At 44.0% G+C, this 12,983-nt stretch overlaps 1 protein-coding gene across 1 annotated transcript in view; it reads right to left on the bottom strand.

Moving 5' to 3' along the window:
- Positions 1-11,885, bottom strand: part of LOC122158523 (SET-binding protein-like) — a gene marked incomplete at its 3' end in the record, with an annotated part of 33,357 nt that extends 21,472 nt beyond the window's left edge. The window contains exon 1 of the mRNA XM_042815256.1: positions 11,230-11,885. Within this exon, the coding sequence (XP_042671190.1) occupies positions 11,230-11,721 (492 nt within the window). The remainder of the gene's footprint in view (positions 1-11,229) is intronic.
- Between the last annotated feature and the right edge of the window lie 1,098 nt (positions 11,886-12,983).

Raw genomic sequence — 12,983 nt, 5'->3', positions numbered from 1 at the left:
AGCTGCTACCTGTATTTTAAGGTTGTACTTAAGAGTCTCTCTTACACCTGCTACTTGTTTGGGTTGTTGTTTCTTTGTTGTTTTTTTTACCCCTAGTTAAACTCTCAGGCTGTTCCTATAACACCTCTTAGCTCTGCAATACAGCTTGAAAGGTAGGCAGTGCATTTGCACTGTTAGCAGTTACACGGTCTCAGGTAACTCTGTTTTACTGAGAGATTATGCTTACACCGTAGACATTACCCAAATAAAGTGGCAAGGACCAGGGGCAGGCAGCAAAGCTGCAGGAGAGCAGAAGCAAAGGGGACTACAAGGGAAGCATAAAGAATTTCTACATTTTCTAACCAGGGATTAACATATGGGTTTTAAACAAGGGGTCTCCCTTCCCAGCTGACAGCAGCAGCTGCAGCTTCTGACTCGCTTGTGGAGTGGCAGGGAATCCAATCAAAGAGAAAAGAAGAAAGAGGACAACCCTTCCTTGGGGAGTAGGAAACACAATACAAGCTATTCTAAAACCCCTGCAAACACTGGCTTGGTTTTAGGTCAGGCTCTCCTTCCCCCTTCTGTCCCATCACCCCCCTCCTCTTGGAACAAAAGGAAATTGGTATTTTTTTGAAATTCTTCTGAAAGCCAAACCGGCAGATGGTTCTTTCCATGCCGGGGAGGGAACAAAAAGAAAAACCTGCCAGGATACACATCACCGACATGTGACAAAGATGGGCATAGTGGATGGCCTCTGACCCGGGGATTACACAGAGGCCTATTAAATCATGTGGCCAAGATGGACTGAGTCTACTTGTATCTCCAGCACACAGCTGCCATACCCCACAGGCTCATGTGGTTTTATTAGCTGAAGTCAGGCCAGATAGACAGAAAAATGACAGAGTGTTTTTAGACTTCCACCTCACCTTTTCATCACTTTATGGCAATCCCACAAGCCAGTGTCACTGCAGGTGGAAATGAAGCTCAGCAGGTAAATTCACAGTGTAATAGTATGAAGCTTATTTAAACACTAATTAGCATCTGTCTTACTTCCTTGTTTTGCTGCAAAGAGAATCACAACCTGAAACCTTTGCAAAGGCATATGTATGCATCACCTATAGGAACTCCTACAGATGGAGAAAGCCGAAGGCAGGTCACTGTCATCTACTCCCTCACAATCAAATGCTGCAGGTTAAGGACTTGGCTGTCCATCAGAATCTGCCTTCCTTTTCCTTTGAAGCCTCCTCTGCCCTTTAAATGACATCAATAGCCACATTCCCATTATTCTCGGTAGTGGCCCAAGCAGATCAAGGGTTCCTCATCACAAGCACCCAAGTCTGACATCGCCTCTAAAGATGAAACATGCCTTTGTTACATACCACGTCTGCCAACCATAACAAGGGGAGCAGCAAAGGACATGCTGCCCTCCTGCAGAGCTGCCCCACACCTCACAAATACCCATGAAGCAAGTTGGCAATTTCAGTCCCCGAGTGACTAAAGGCAGCTCCTGCACACACCCAGCGTCAGTGACCTAAGGACAAATCGATCCCTCCCATCATACACTTCCTCCTGCAATTGCAGTTCTTGTAGTCACAGAAGGAAACAAGCTTTTCCCCCCGTCTCTCCTTCAAGTCAGGCTTATAATTACAAATAATGCAATGGAATTAAGACAAGAGAGAGAAAACACTGGTGGAATTGATCCAAATGATGCCATAAATGATTGTAGAGAAGTTTGCCATGGAAAGACTGAGAGATTTGGACTGCTCAGCCTGAAGAAAAAGCTGAGAGGGGCCTTATCAATGCTTATCAATATCCAGTAGGTAGGAGTCAAGTCGATGTGGACAGGCCATTTTCAGTGGTGCCCAGCAACAGGAAAGAGGGCAATAGGCACAAACTGGAACACAGAAAATTTCACCTGAACCTGAGGAACAATTTCTTTACTGTGAGTGCAACAGAGCACTGATACAGGCTGCCCAGAGAGGTTTTGGGGTCTCCTTCTCTGGAGATATTGAAAATCCACCTGAACACTTTCCTGTGCGACTTGCTGTCGGGAATACGTTTTAGCAGGGAATGGACTAAATGATACCCAGAGCTCTCTTCCAAACCCTATGATTTCTTGAATCTGTAAAAATGAGGAGCTGTCTTTGAGAGGATCAGTTGAGCACTAGTGAATACAGCATCAGCAAACAGACAAGATGTTAATTATTCCATCTAACCCTCACACACATGGGCTATAAGAAGTAAAACACATTGATTCGGAAGCATTAGATCCCTTGGAAGATGCAGCCAAAGAGGTACCTTCACACTCCTAGTTAAAAACACTGTTCAGGATACCGATTTAGGGACTGTTTCTACTGGTGAAAAAACTGGTTGGAAGCAGGAACAAGGGCTAACCAAACTTCCTGCACTGTGAAATTATCTGCCTCATATCTCTTATTCTTAGTCTTGAGAGTGAGCTTTCAATAAATTATCCACCTGGAAATATAACACATGAAGTTTAAGCAAAATTACCCAGGCCAGGACAATATTTTAGCATATACTAGGGCGCAAGAGAGTCTAATGAAAATAATAATAATAATTTGGGAATTAGCACTGACTCCGCATCAAAGGTGTGAGGAAACCATTTCCTGCTCCTCCTGGGAAGTGATTGCCAAGCGTGCTACAGAAGTGCTTTTGCCAAAAAGAAGCAGGCTGGGAATAAGTGCCATTGCCCTATGGTGAAGCAAGAACAGGGTCATTGGTGACGCATCTAAGCATTCACTATTCGGCCCTCTCATCAGGCAGAGTTGAGCAGTCATCAAGGAGGAGAACATGGCCTCTGGGTGGCTGCTGGTGCCACCACATTCCTCCCAAGAGCATTAGGCAAGGGAAAATTACCCACAAACCCCCTTGGGGCTGATTCTCATCTTTCAGTGTGTGGATCAACTGTGGATCACACAAAGCTACGAGGCTGCGAAGCACTGAAATTCCTCAATGAACCACCCAGATTTATAGTGCTGGAGTTGCTGTAACACCAATGTCAATAAAAGATAGCATCTCTCTCTACAAACTTTGCCACCCAGGTGAGACAGAGAGCCATGAGAAACTGATGAGAAGATAAGAAGTCCTCCAGTAAATATTCCTTGTTTGACTCTTACCACACTATATTGTTGAGAGACCAGAATCAACTATTAAGAGCATCTACACAGATTGCACACAGGCCCCAAAACCTCAACCTCTCATTTCTGCAAATTCTTCTTTGAAATAAATTTTGTTACTAAAATACCAGCAAAGATGTAGAGAGTTAGTAGTTTTGATACAAATTCACCAGTGTCAATGAGAAGAAGAGGACTGGATTTCAGAAGACAACACTAAGACCAGGCCATCATCTTGGAGACTCAGTCGTGGTATGGTTAAGCAACCACTGCATGATGAAGGAGGCACAAATATTAGCCCATCCTGTCACAGATTAATTAATTAATCTCATTTCTGTATTTCACACGCAGCATTAAGAGAAAAATGGTTTTATTTCTCCTCCTTTGATTTCTACAGGATTTTTAACTTCTTGCAGAAGGACAGGCTCTTCTGCTGCCTTCATACAGAGCCCATAACAGCAGACTTAGATTTGCAGTATGAACATGATGCATCAACTTAAAATGAATCTGTTAGAGACACACGTAGCTCTGCAAATGCAGCTGCAGTTGACTGTTCATCTTAAGTGACCATTTCCTCATCTTCAGCAGTTCCATTTTCCACAGTGCCTTAGTCCAGGCCACATCTTCAAAACATAACCTCATTTTAGTATCAAGATACACTGTTCATTCTTCTGTCCCTTTCTGCTAGCCCATAGCTCCAGGGGAGGAAAAAATGTTTCTAGATTTGCATAGCACAAGATACTTCCCTACTCAGAAGCAGTCCCCTGCTACTGATGCACACATCTCTCCTGAAGATCAGTGCCCAAAAATAGTCAAGAAATTGAGATAACACTTTGTGTCCTGAAATGAAAAATATGAGCATCACTGATCTCATTCACATTTGAGATCATGGCAAGAAATGGAAAACAATGTTTTTATGAAACCACAGCAAACTGGACTCGTATTCAGGGGTCATATATCAAACAGAATCTTTCTAAGTTTCAAGAGTTGGAAAATCTCAGCACTAAAAAACAATGTATGTTTATTCTGGATATTTTTAGCCTGGTTTCCTAAGGAAACAAGGCCAATGTGATCGCACTTTTTGTGTATGCAAATGGGCACACAAGTTCCTTTCCTGACTATATGACCCTGTCCTCAACATTTTTTAAAGTATTTCAGCCAATTTTATCACAATTTTCAGGATATAAATCTTCAAGATACCATATTCCAAGATGTTTTGCTCAAATTGTTAGCCAGCCAAAAGCAAAAAACATCTGAAGGATGGTCTTAGAGAGAATGACCAGAATGTTCATATGTCAGACACCACAGAAGCCACAGAAAAGGAAAAGGAAAGTGGTTAGAAACTAACTTGCACAACTTTCAGAGCTAATAGAAAAAAAATAGAAAATGAAAAATAAGAGACAAGAAAGTACATAAGGTGAAGCTATTAAAATGAGCTCAAGATAAGCCTATCATGCAATTTCACTGTTCATGCAAGGAAATATGAGCAATGAGGAGATCAGCTAGGAATAAGTATGTGGAAGACTAGACCTACTCAGGGTAAATGACTGTGCATGCACGTGTGTGGAAAAGAGATTGAAGATGAAAAAGCTGGAGGTAAAAGAGAAAGTACTTGTGGTCAAGTATGGTTGGAAGAAGGAGGGGGAACACTATATGCAGAAGATGGCACAAGAAGAATGGATATGAATATATGGAGGCTGGAACTCCTGTGCACACTCATGTCCAAATGAAGACACAACCAGTACGGACGCTTGCAGCTTTGGATGGATGTGCCAGTATGCCATGTCTCCAGCACATCTCTTTAAGCCTGGAGGCCATGGTGCTTTCAAAACACAAACAATGTGCACTAACTTGGCCAAGGTTTTATGAGGCTGCTTGGAACACCACCATCTAGTCCTACTGTGGGGAGCATGGAATCCTATTCCTTCCCCACTAAAGCCGTGAACCATCTCCTCCATCCCTAAACTAGCACAGTGGGCATTTTTTTGGCACAGTTTGAAGAGAAAGGCACAGCATGAGGGAACAAAGAAATGTCACAGAGGGCCAGCGAAACTTGGCCGTGGGAGGGTCGGCTTCAAAACAAAACCAGTCCTTGACTCAGACAGCCTCCACAAGCCCTGGTCATGTGGAAGCTAATCAAATACAGCAACTCTTCCTCATTTGGCACTCTATCTCAGGCAGTAAAAGTCTGCTCAGATTTCCCCACCCCATCCCTTTGCTGTCAGATGCTTGCTTCTTTAAGAAATACAGCTTTTTGAGAAGGCAGGCAAGGGATAGAAATCAGCTGGCTCAGGTGGAACATCAAGTTGGAAAAGAAACTGTGCTGTGTTCCTATTACAAGGCACCCACAATATGATGCAAGGCAGGCTCTTCAGCAGATCTGGAGAAGGAAGATAAATAGCTGGGGTCCAGCCCTCCCCATTCTTCACAGTGAGAGTTGAATCATGTTCTTGTGGGCTCAGCATTCCCCTGCTTGCTACATGGAGGCCCAAGAGAACTTTGTTTATAGCCCAGGCACCTCAGGTATCTTTAAGGACTGAGCTGAACCAGAGTGCTCACAGAGAAAGACTCCTAAATTCTGAAGGTTTTATAAAAATATTCATTTATGTTCTCTTTTTTTTTTTTTTTTTTTGGGGGGGGGGGGGGGGGGGAGAGAAGGAAGGGGAGTTGGGCGGGGAAGGGGAGAGGGGAGCCTGAGCCTGATGTGATTTTTTTAGGGGGCAGCAAATTACAGCTTTTTCTTTTTCGTTTAGTGAAAAGATAAGCTAGCCAAAAAGAGACCTGGGTTCAAAGACCGGAGTTTGTGTAACTTTGCACCCCAGTGCTTGTACAGGAAGATTGTAAAAATGCCAGAAGCCTTGTGCCTTTTAGAGCAACTCTGAAGTAGTTTCTCACCTCAGAAGTCACTGGCTCAGAAACCAGTTTTCCCATACCACAAGTTTATTTCCCCATTGTGCTGGGGTTTTTGAGACTACCAGTAGTCCATGACTAAGGTAGAGACTAGGATCCATATTCCTACTGCCAGTGTGCACATCATGAATCTGCCACTAGATTTATTTAGGGCAGCCTCAGGGATTCTATAAGAGTTGGGACCAAGCCAGCAAAGAAACAGCTCTGGACTGAAAGTGATACAGGTGATCCATCCTTTAGAAAACAAAGAAAAGTCTATAAAAATCAGTTTGCCACTTCAAACAGAAATACAAGGGCTTTCTCCTTTCTAAACCTTGGCTTATATATCAAAACTCCATGGCTTGGGATATTGATATAAGCACTTGCAGTGTTATTAACACAGCAAGTGCTTATAGCAATACCCCAAGCCATGTTCAGATTGCAATAGGAAATGATGACTCAGAAGACAATTCACATGAGGATACCCTTGGCAAAGGGGAATAAGCAAGCACTTTTCAGCAGTTGGATGATCATGCTCACAAGTCACTAGGGAGAGGAGTACAGCACAGTGGTAATCCGGCAAGAAATGCAGATGCACACGAGAACCTGGAGGGAAAGTGCAATGTGCAGTCAACAGTACAAAGAAATGGATGGAAAGGGGGAGTGCAAGTGTTCATGATCTTGTGGAAAAAGAGGGGTCCAAAGGGAAAAGCATATGAATGAGCATCCTCACAGAAGGGGGAACTGGAGGAGAAAGCTGCCTGCGTGGGGCTAAGAAGAGGAAACGAAGACGATGAATGGAATTTCAAGCGAAAATGGGTAGCAGTGCTTCCTGTGGAGAAAGAGTATATATCCACAGGCATTCAGGAGGGGAAACAGTAAAAAAATAATAATAAAAAAAAAAAATCCAAGGACAGAACTTCAGCTGACTGCACACAAGGAAATTTTACTTCTAGCTAGCTTGCTGACACTTATTATTCAGAACTGAAGTGTGTTTGCACATCCCAAGCTCCCCAGAAAAGGATTTTTCTAATAATTAAAATAGTTAACATCCTCTGAAGAGAGACATTACATACATGGAAGCACCAAGAAAATTTATCAGGCTATGTTTATAGAAAGGAAGGGGGTGGGAAATGAAGTGTTTGCAGACACAAAACTAGACAGGGTAGTAAATGAAGGGAAGGGAGGGGGGAAGGAAGTAAAGCAAAACCAGGGAACTGCTACTCATCTGGGGTTTGTTAAACACTACGTGACAGGCAGGGAATGCTGATGGATGGCTTCTTTGCATTTGGTGCCACACTCTTAGTGCCTTTCCAAACTGACAACTTTTGCCCTTATCTGAGGGAAAAGACACTCCTAGGGATGCTGAGGGTTCTGGACTTAAGCAACTGTGCTGTAGGTGAGAGCACCCAGAGCAATGGCTCCAAGGCTCACAATCTGCAGACAGAGCACGTTGACACAGCCTTTGGGCTCCTGGCTTTCTTCTTCCCTCCCCCTCCCATCTAAACTGGTGAATGGCTCCATTTCATTGAGTCTGAAGTGGCTGCAGCCCAGCCCACCCCATCCTCAGGCACAGAATGGTTGAAATCAGAGCACACACACTTGCATAACATCTCCACACTCTGCAGTCACTGCACAAGCAGCTGCACCAACAGCTCAAGCTGCAATTCAGCCACCAAACAGCCCCGGGAGAGGGGTAGGAAGCGACTTTTGCTCTTATCTTCAAGAGGGGAAGCTGATGTGAAACTTGGCAAGGCCACTGCTTAAAAACCCAAAGTTTTTGGGTCGCAGCCAAGCCTCCAAGCCAATGGGGCAGAGGCTCCCAACTCTGGAGCTCTCCCACCCTGCTTCAGGGCAAGGGCAACCGCACCCAACACTATCCCCTGCCGGCATCCTTTCCCTCCCATTCACCATCATGTAACATCCCCAGGGCAATTGCTCACATGGAAAAGCAACATGAGGAAAGTATTTAATTATATTATGTGTGTTTACATCTTTCAATATAGTGTAGCAGCTGGAATCAAAGGTAGAAAAAATGCACATGAGCAGTGCAGCACTTCAGAGCCCCCTCATAATCAGCACTGAACCCCAGACCACAGCTTTAGAAATCAGGCTGTGGCCCCAATTGCCTAATTAGCGGAACAGTGCAAAGCTTCGGAACAGGCATATCTTCTTCCTCCCTAAGTGGCCACTGAACAAATACCATGTCCCCAGTTCACAGACTCTTTTTACATTGCTGGCATTACCAGTCCTTTGTGTACCCACATGCTGTTACTTAAATTGCTTCCATGTTTTCATTACTTGCCCTCTGCACTGTGTGTATTCAAACTCTTGCAAGAATGCTGACGTGGTGTTTCAAAGCACTGGGGACCTACAGGAGATGTGGCTGAAATTATTATGCAACAAACTTGAGTGATTCTTCTAGCCCTAATAGAGCTTGTTCCTCCTTCTGGCGGAAGATAAACTCATTATATGAAGTGTAGGACATTCCACTCTCAAAACACGAGCATGGCGTTTGCAGTGCTCTCCATCCTTATATGCCAGTCTGTGGGACCCATATAAATGTCTCTCATCCACAAGCGAGGAGATAACAGCACCATGTCCATGCACAAGATAAATGTACCCACCGGGCCAAATTATCCTGGCAGAAATTCAGAGGACAGTACAGTGGCATATCTGCCCCATGAGTTTGAATGCATAATTCCCTGCTGCTGCTGCTGCCATTATTTGCTTTTCTTGAGTTCATGTTGATTAAAGCAACCTAACCCTGAAGGAATGCATGTGACTGCAAGATCAAAACCGCCAGAATTATTTGAATGTGACAAACACACTGAAACCTCTACCACAGTTCTCTCTGTTTCTGCAAGTATCTACAGACGCCAGCTATGTGCATCTCTCTCCCAGGAAAGCCCACAGATGGACCATTCAAGTTGCAGCTTGCCTTTTCCTCCTATCTGTATTTCCACAGAAAACAGAAAACTGTAGCTGCCAGAAGACATGCGTAGCAGCCATTAGAGCAATCACACTGCCAGTGCTGGAGTACTTTTCCCATTGATTTTTGACTTACTTCTCATGCAGCGCCTTTCATTACCCCTCAATGCAAGATGCTCAGAGCCAAGATATGATTGTCTAACCCACAGGCCAAGAGCCAGCTGCATGTTAAATCCCATCTGGCTCTGGGCACACAGGATGCTCACCACCTTGGGGATGTAGGACGCAGCTCCAAGCACCAAACCTCTCAAGATCACAGCCCTGTGGTCCTCCAGGTCCCTGCTGGGGACTTGTCTCCGCCACGTTGCCTCCAACACACTTGACCCTAGCTCAGCAGCTGCTGCATGGCAGCCGTTGGGTGTTATGATAATCGATTCGCCGGTGCAACGGGCCTCTTCCCATCTGCTCAGAGCATCCACCTGCTGTGTTTTCTCTATTTTTTTTTTTAATGGTTGGATTAGACCAGTTCTTACCCAGAGTGCTTGCAGCCTCTGCACCCAGCACAAACCAGCTCACAACAAAAGCTGAATTCGACCTCACTCAGTCCACAATCCTCCCCTTTCCAACTCCTTATCTTTCTGCAATTATAGTCACCCTGAAGATAACCATGCTACTTTCATTCCCTTCCCTTACCCCCTTGGTTTCATTACAATTTGTTTTGTTTATTTAACCTTTTTGAATGTCCACATAGAAGAACGAGCTTGCCTTCCATACTCATCTAACTGGGAAATAAAGATCCAACTTCTAAACAATTTCTCCACAGCCCATGTGAGGTAAGCAGTGATTTACAAGTCTTCTTTTCCTGGCTGGCCACGGAGGAATTGTTTGTGACTGTCTCTGAGCACATTCTTACACGAGCACTTGTCCTTCTCAATAACTGGAAAACCCATTCCCAATGTATTATTGGACCAAAACTCTTCTGTGCTGTTTTTCCATGAACAAGGAGTATGCAATTTACCAGTGTTCAAAGAAGTACCCTTGCTTTTCCCCCAGCAAGTTCAGCTTCTAAAAGAAGTACTCTCAGTGAGTGATGTTAAGCTTCATGGGATCTACCCAGTGTCAGTGGAAAATGCTTCTGCTTCAGAAAATGATTTTGAGCTGTCAATGGACTCAGATTGTGAAGGAGACTGTCTCCTGACAGGGCAAGTAGCAAGTAGCCTACTGCAGGCTTAAAGTAGCCAATTGTACATATGAGGCGCAGGAGAAGTGGCAACTCGTATACAGCAAGGGATCAAAGCTCATTGAGCTGCAGGACCAAATCAACTCTAAGATTTAAACAGGTGGAAACCTACATCCCCTACATGAACTTGGTTTGGAGTTATTCACAAGTCTTTCATTAAACTTGGATCAGTGTCTGAATTCATCACGATGCCCACATGCTCCTAAACATACAGGGCAAATTATTTGCATTGTGATGCAACCTGACCATGGTTCCTTGGACACCTAGGGCAGAAAACACTTCTACATCCAAAATAACATGAGCAGTCACAAGGGGTCACTCCCCCAGTGCTGTTTAAAGCAGTTTTTAAAAGAAACGTCATTCAGATAAGTGTGAGACATATCACTGAATATTGAGCCAACTAGAAAACAAAAATAATATTAATGGAAACAACTAATACATAGCACTAATTTTTCCTTATGCCTAGTTGAGTAAATTATTGAAAAAAAAATACCATACCAAAATTTCTTTCCAGAAGGGTATTTCAAAAAGATTAGGCTTATAATGAAAGTATTTCCTGAAACATAACTATAGTGGTGCTAGCACATTGCTGTAAACAAGAATAATGGAGCTGTTTGCTTGGTATACATTAGTGGATTTGATTGTTCTCTGTGCACATACCTGTATTTTAAAAATGTATTCAGAAGCTTTAGCTGCCAAAACACTCCACGTATTAGTGCTTGGACAAAAAGCAATCAAGAAGTGGACTCCACCATTCATTGCTCATATAGCAATTAATCTTAAATCTCAATTATGCAAGCAGGTAAAGAGGCACAGCTGAACATCTGATCCTTTCCCACCTGGTTTATCTGAAGGATAGCTCAAGATCAGCACACAGCACAGTAGGATGAGACCTGCATTGCATTGCATTCTTTACAATCGAGTAGGGCTTTGCAAATGGTCTGAAGGTTATGTGATGGACACACGTGCCACAAATTTCACCCCACCCTCTCTTCTTTCTTTCAGGACAATCTCTGATTTCTCTGAAGGGGAAATACAGAAAAGCATAGGACTTACTTTCTTTTTGGAGTGTCCTCTGTCTTCTTCTTTAGCAGCTTTGCTATTTTTCCCAGCTCTGGAAAGCTTCTGCTCCCCGGACTGCTTGATGGTGATTTTGATCTCTGGTGGGCAAATATAGTTCTCCAAGTTCTTTGGGGGCTTCTTCGCTCTCTTGGTCGTCTGGATCTTTAGTTTCAAACTCCCCTCTGTGAAGTTTGCCTCTTTGATGGAAAACTCCTGCTCCTCCAGTCCATCTCCTGCCACCCACTTCTCGCTGTCTGCATTGGAAGTGGAATCCACATCTCTCCCAGAACCCATCTCATCCTCTTCTTCAGGCTCCATACGTTCCCCGCTCACCGGAATCCCTTTCCCCGAGCCAGCTGTCGGCAGCACTGTCTCCCCTGTGCAGCTGGAGGCAGACGGTGGTTTGGCAGAGGACACAGAGGCTGGCAGAAAATCCGCCTCACCTCCCCTTTGACGGGAGCTGCCCAAAGACTCTCTGGGCTCCATAGCAGGACCGTGACACACTGGAGTTTTATTAAAGGGAAGGGCAGTGCAGGAGGTGATGGGGAGAGAAAGGGCAGTTATGATCCCAAGGAATGAATGGTAACTGTCTGTCAAAGTCAACGTCTCAATGGCCCAGAGTCTGCAAGTAGCTCAGAAGAGATCAGGTCTGCCACTGTTGAAAGAAAGGAAAGAGAAAAGGAAATTAACACACACACACACACATGTTGAACCCAAGTATGGGAATAAGTGAAACATGTCATAGTTGGGCTTCTCCTGTGATATCTGAAAAGCTTTCCATGACACAAAGTGGGAACGGAGGATGGCTGGCATTTCTGACATCTGGATCTGGTACCAGAGAACAGCCAAGCCAAAGAAGCATTGTCATATGCATCTCTGAACTGATGAAAATGGAAATTAAAAAGTAAATTAAAAGAAACATTTAAATGTAACCTCATTCATCTCTGACTTGGGACAGAAGTGAGAGAGAAGCCAGCTATTATTCCTATTCCAAGATGCTCCTCATCACCAAGTTTTCAAAGAGGAGAAGGAAAAAAAATATAAAGATGGGGGGGAAAAAAAAGAAAAGAAGGATAAAGATTTGCCCTCAGTGATCAGAAAATATAGTGTTTCCCTATGAAAGAGGCAAGAGAAAACCTAGCTCCATTTCCACACTTTGCAGATTAGAGAGATGCACGGGGCTGCTGGCTGTACTGTGGGGTGCTCCACTTTGGGTGAATTCTTTGATATTTTCTGGGCCAGGCACAAACTGTCTGGGGTCTGAGATAAACCCTGAGATTCTGCACAGGAGGAGGAGACACCTGGATCATTTTTAAAGCATGATGTAAGTGTTGAGGGCAATGGAGGAAAGATGAAGTCAATGTCTTCCAGTTTCCAGTATACCCTTGGTTACCAGTACTCTGTAGAAAAAGCTCAAGTCCCAGAAGCAACAACTGTGCTCTCACCCCTCCAAATGTGAACTTTCTTTGAGTCATTAGACAGACTCCCCGAGGATAGAAGCACTCAGCTTGGCCAAAGTTGGTGGGAGAAGATGTGAATATTCAGCTGAGGCAGAAGATGCATCATCCACATATGCAGACTAAGCCAAATACCAAATACTTTGTTAGGAAAAAAGAAAAAAAAAATAGAAAAGAAAGAGAGACAGAGACACTCAAAGCGTTCTTAAAGGCTTGAAAAGTTTTTTGTACATTCTCTCTCTAACGTCCAGCAAATAACCCTCAGCTGTGTAGCCACCACAAAAAGCCATT

The sequence above is a fragment of the Centrocercus urophasianus genome, unplaced genomic scaffold (assembly GCF_019232065.1).
Source record: "Centrocercus urophasianus isolate 14NV4802_14NV808 unplaced genomic scaffold, USGS_Curo_1.0 seq_1452, whole genome shotgun sequence".
Lineage (NCBI taxonomy): Eukaryota > Metazoa > Chordata > Aves > Galliformes > Phasianidae > Centrocercus > Centrocercus urophasianus.
Note: the sequence above shows the minus strand (reverse complement) of the source record. Positions and strands in the feature narration are given on the sequence as shown.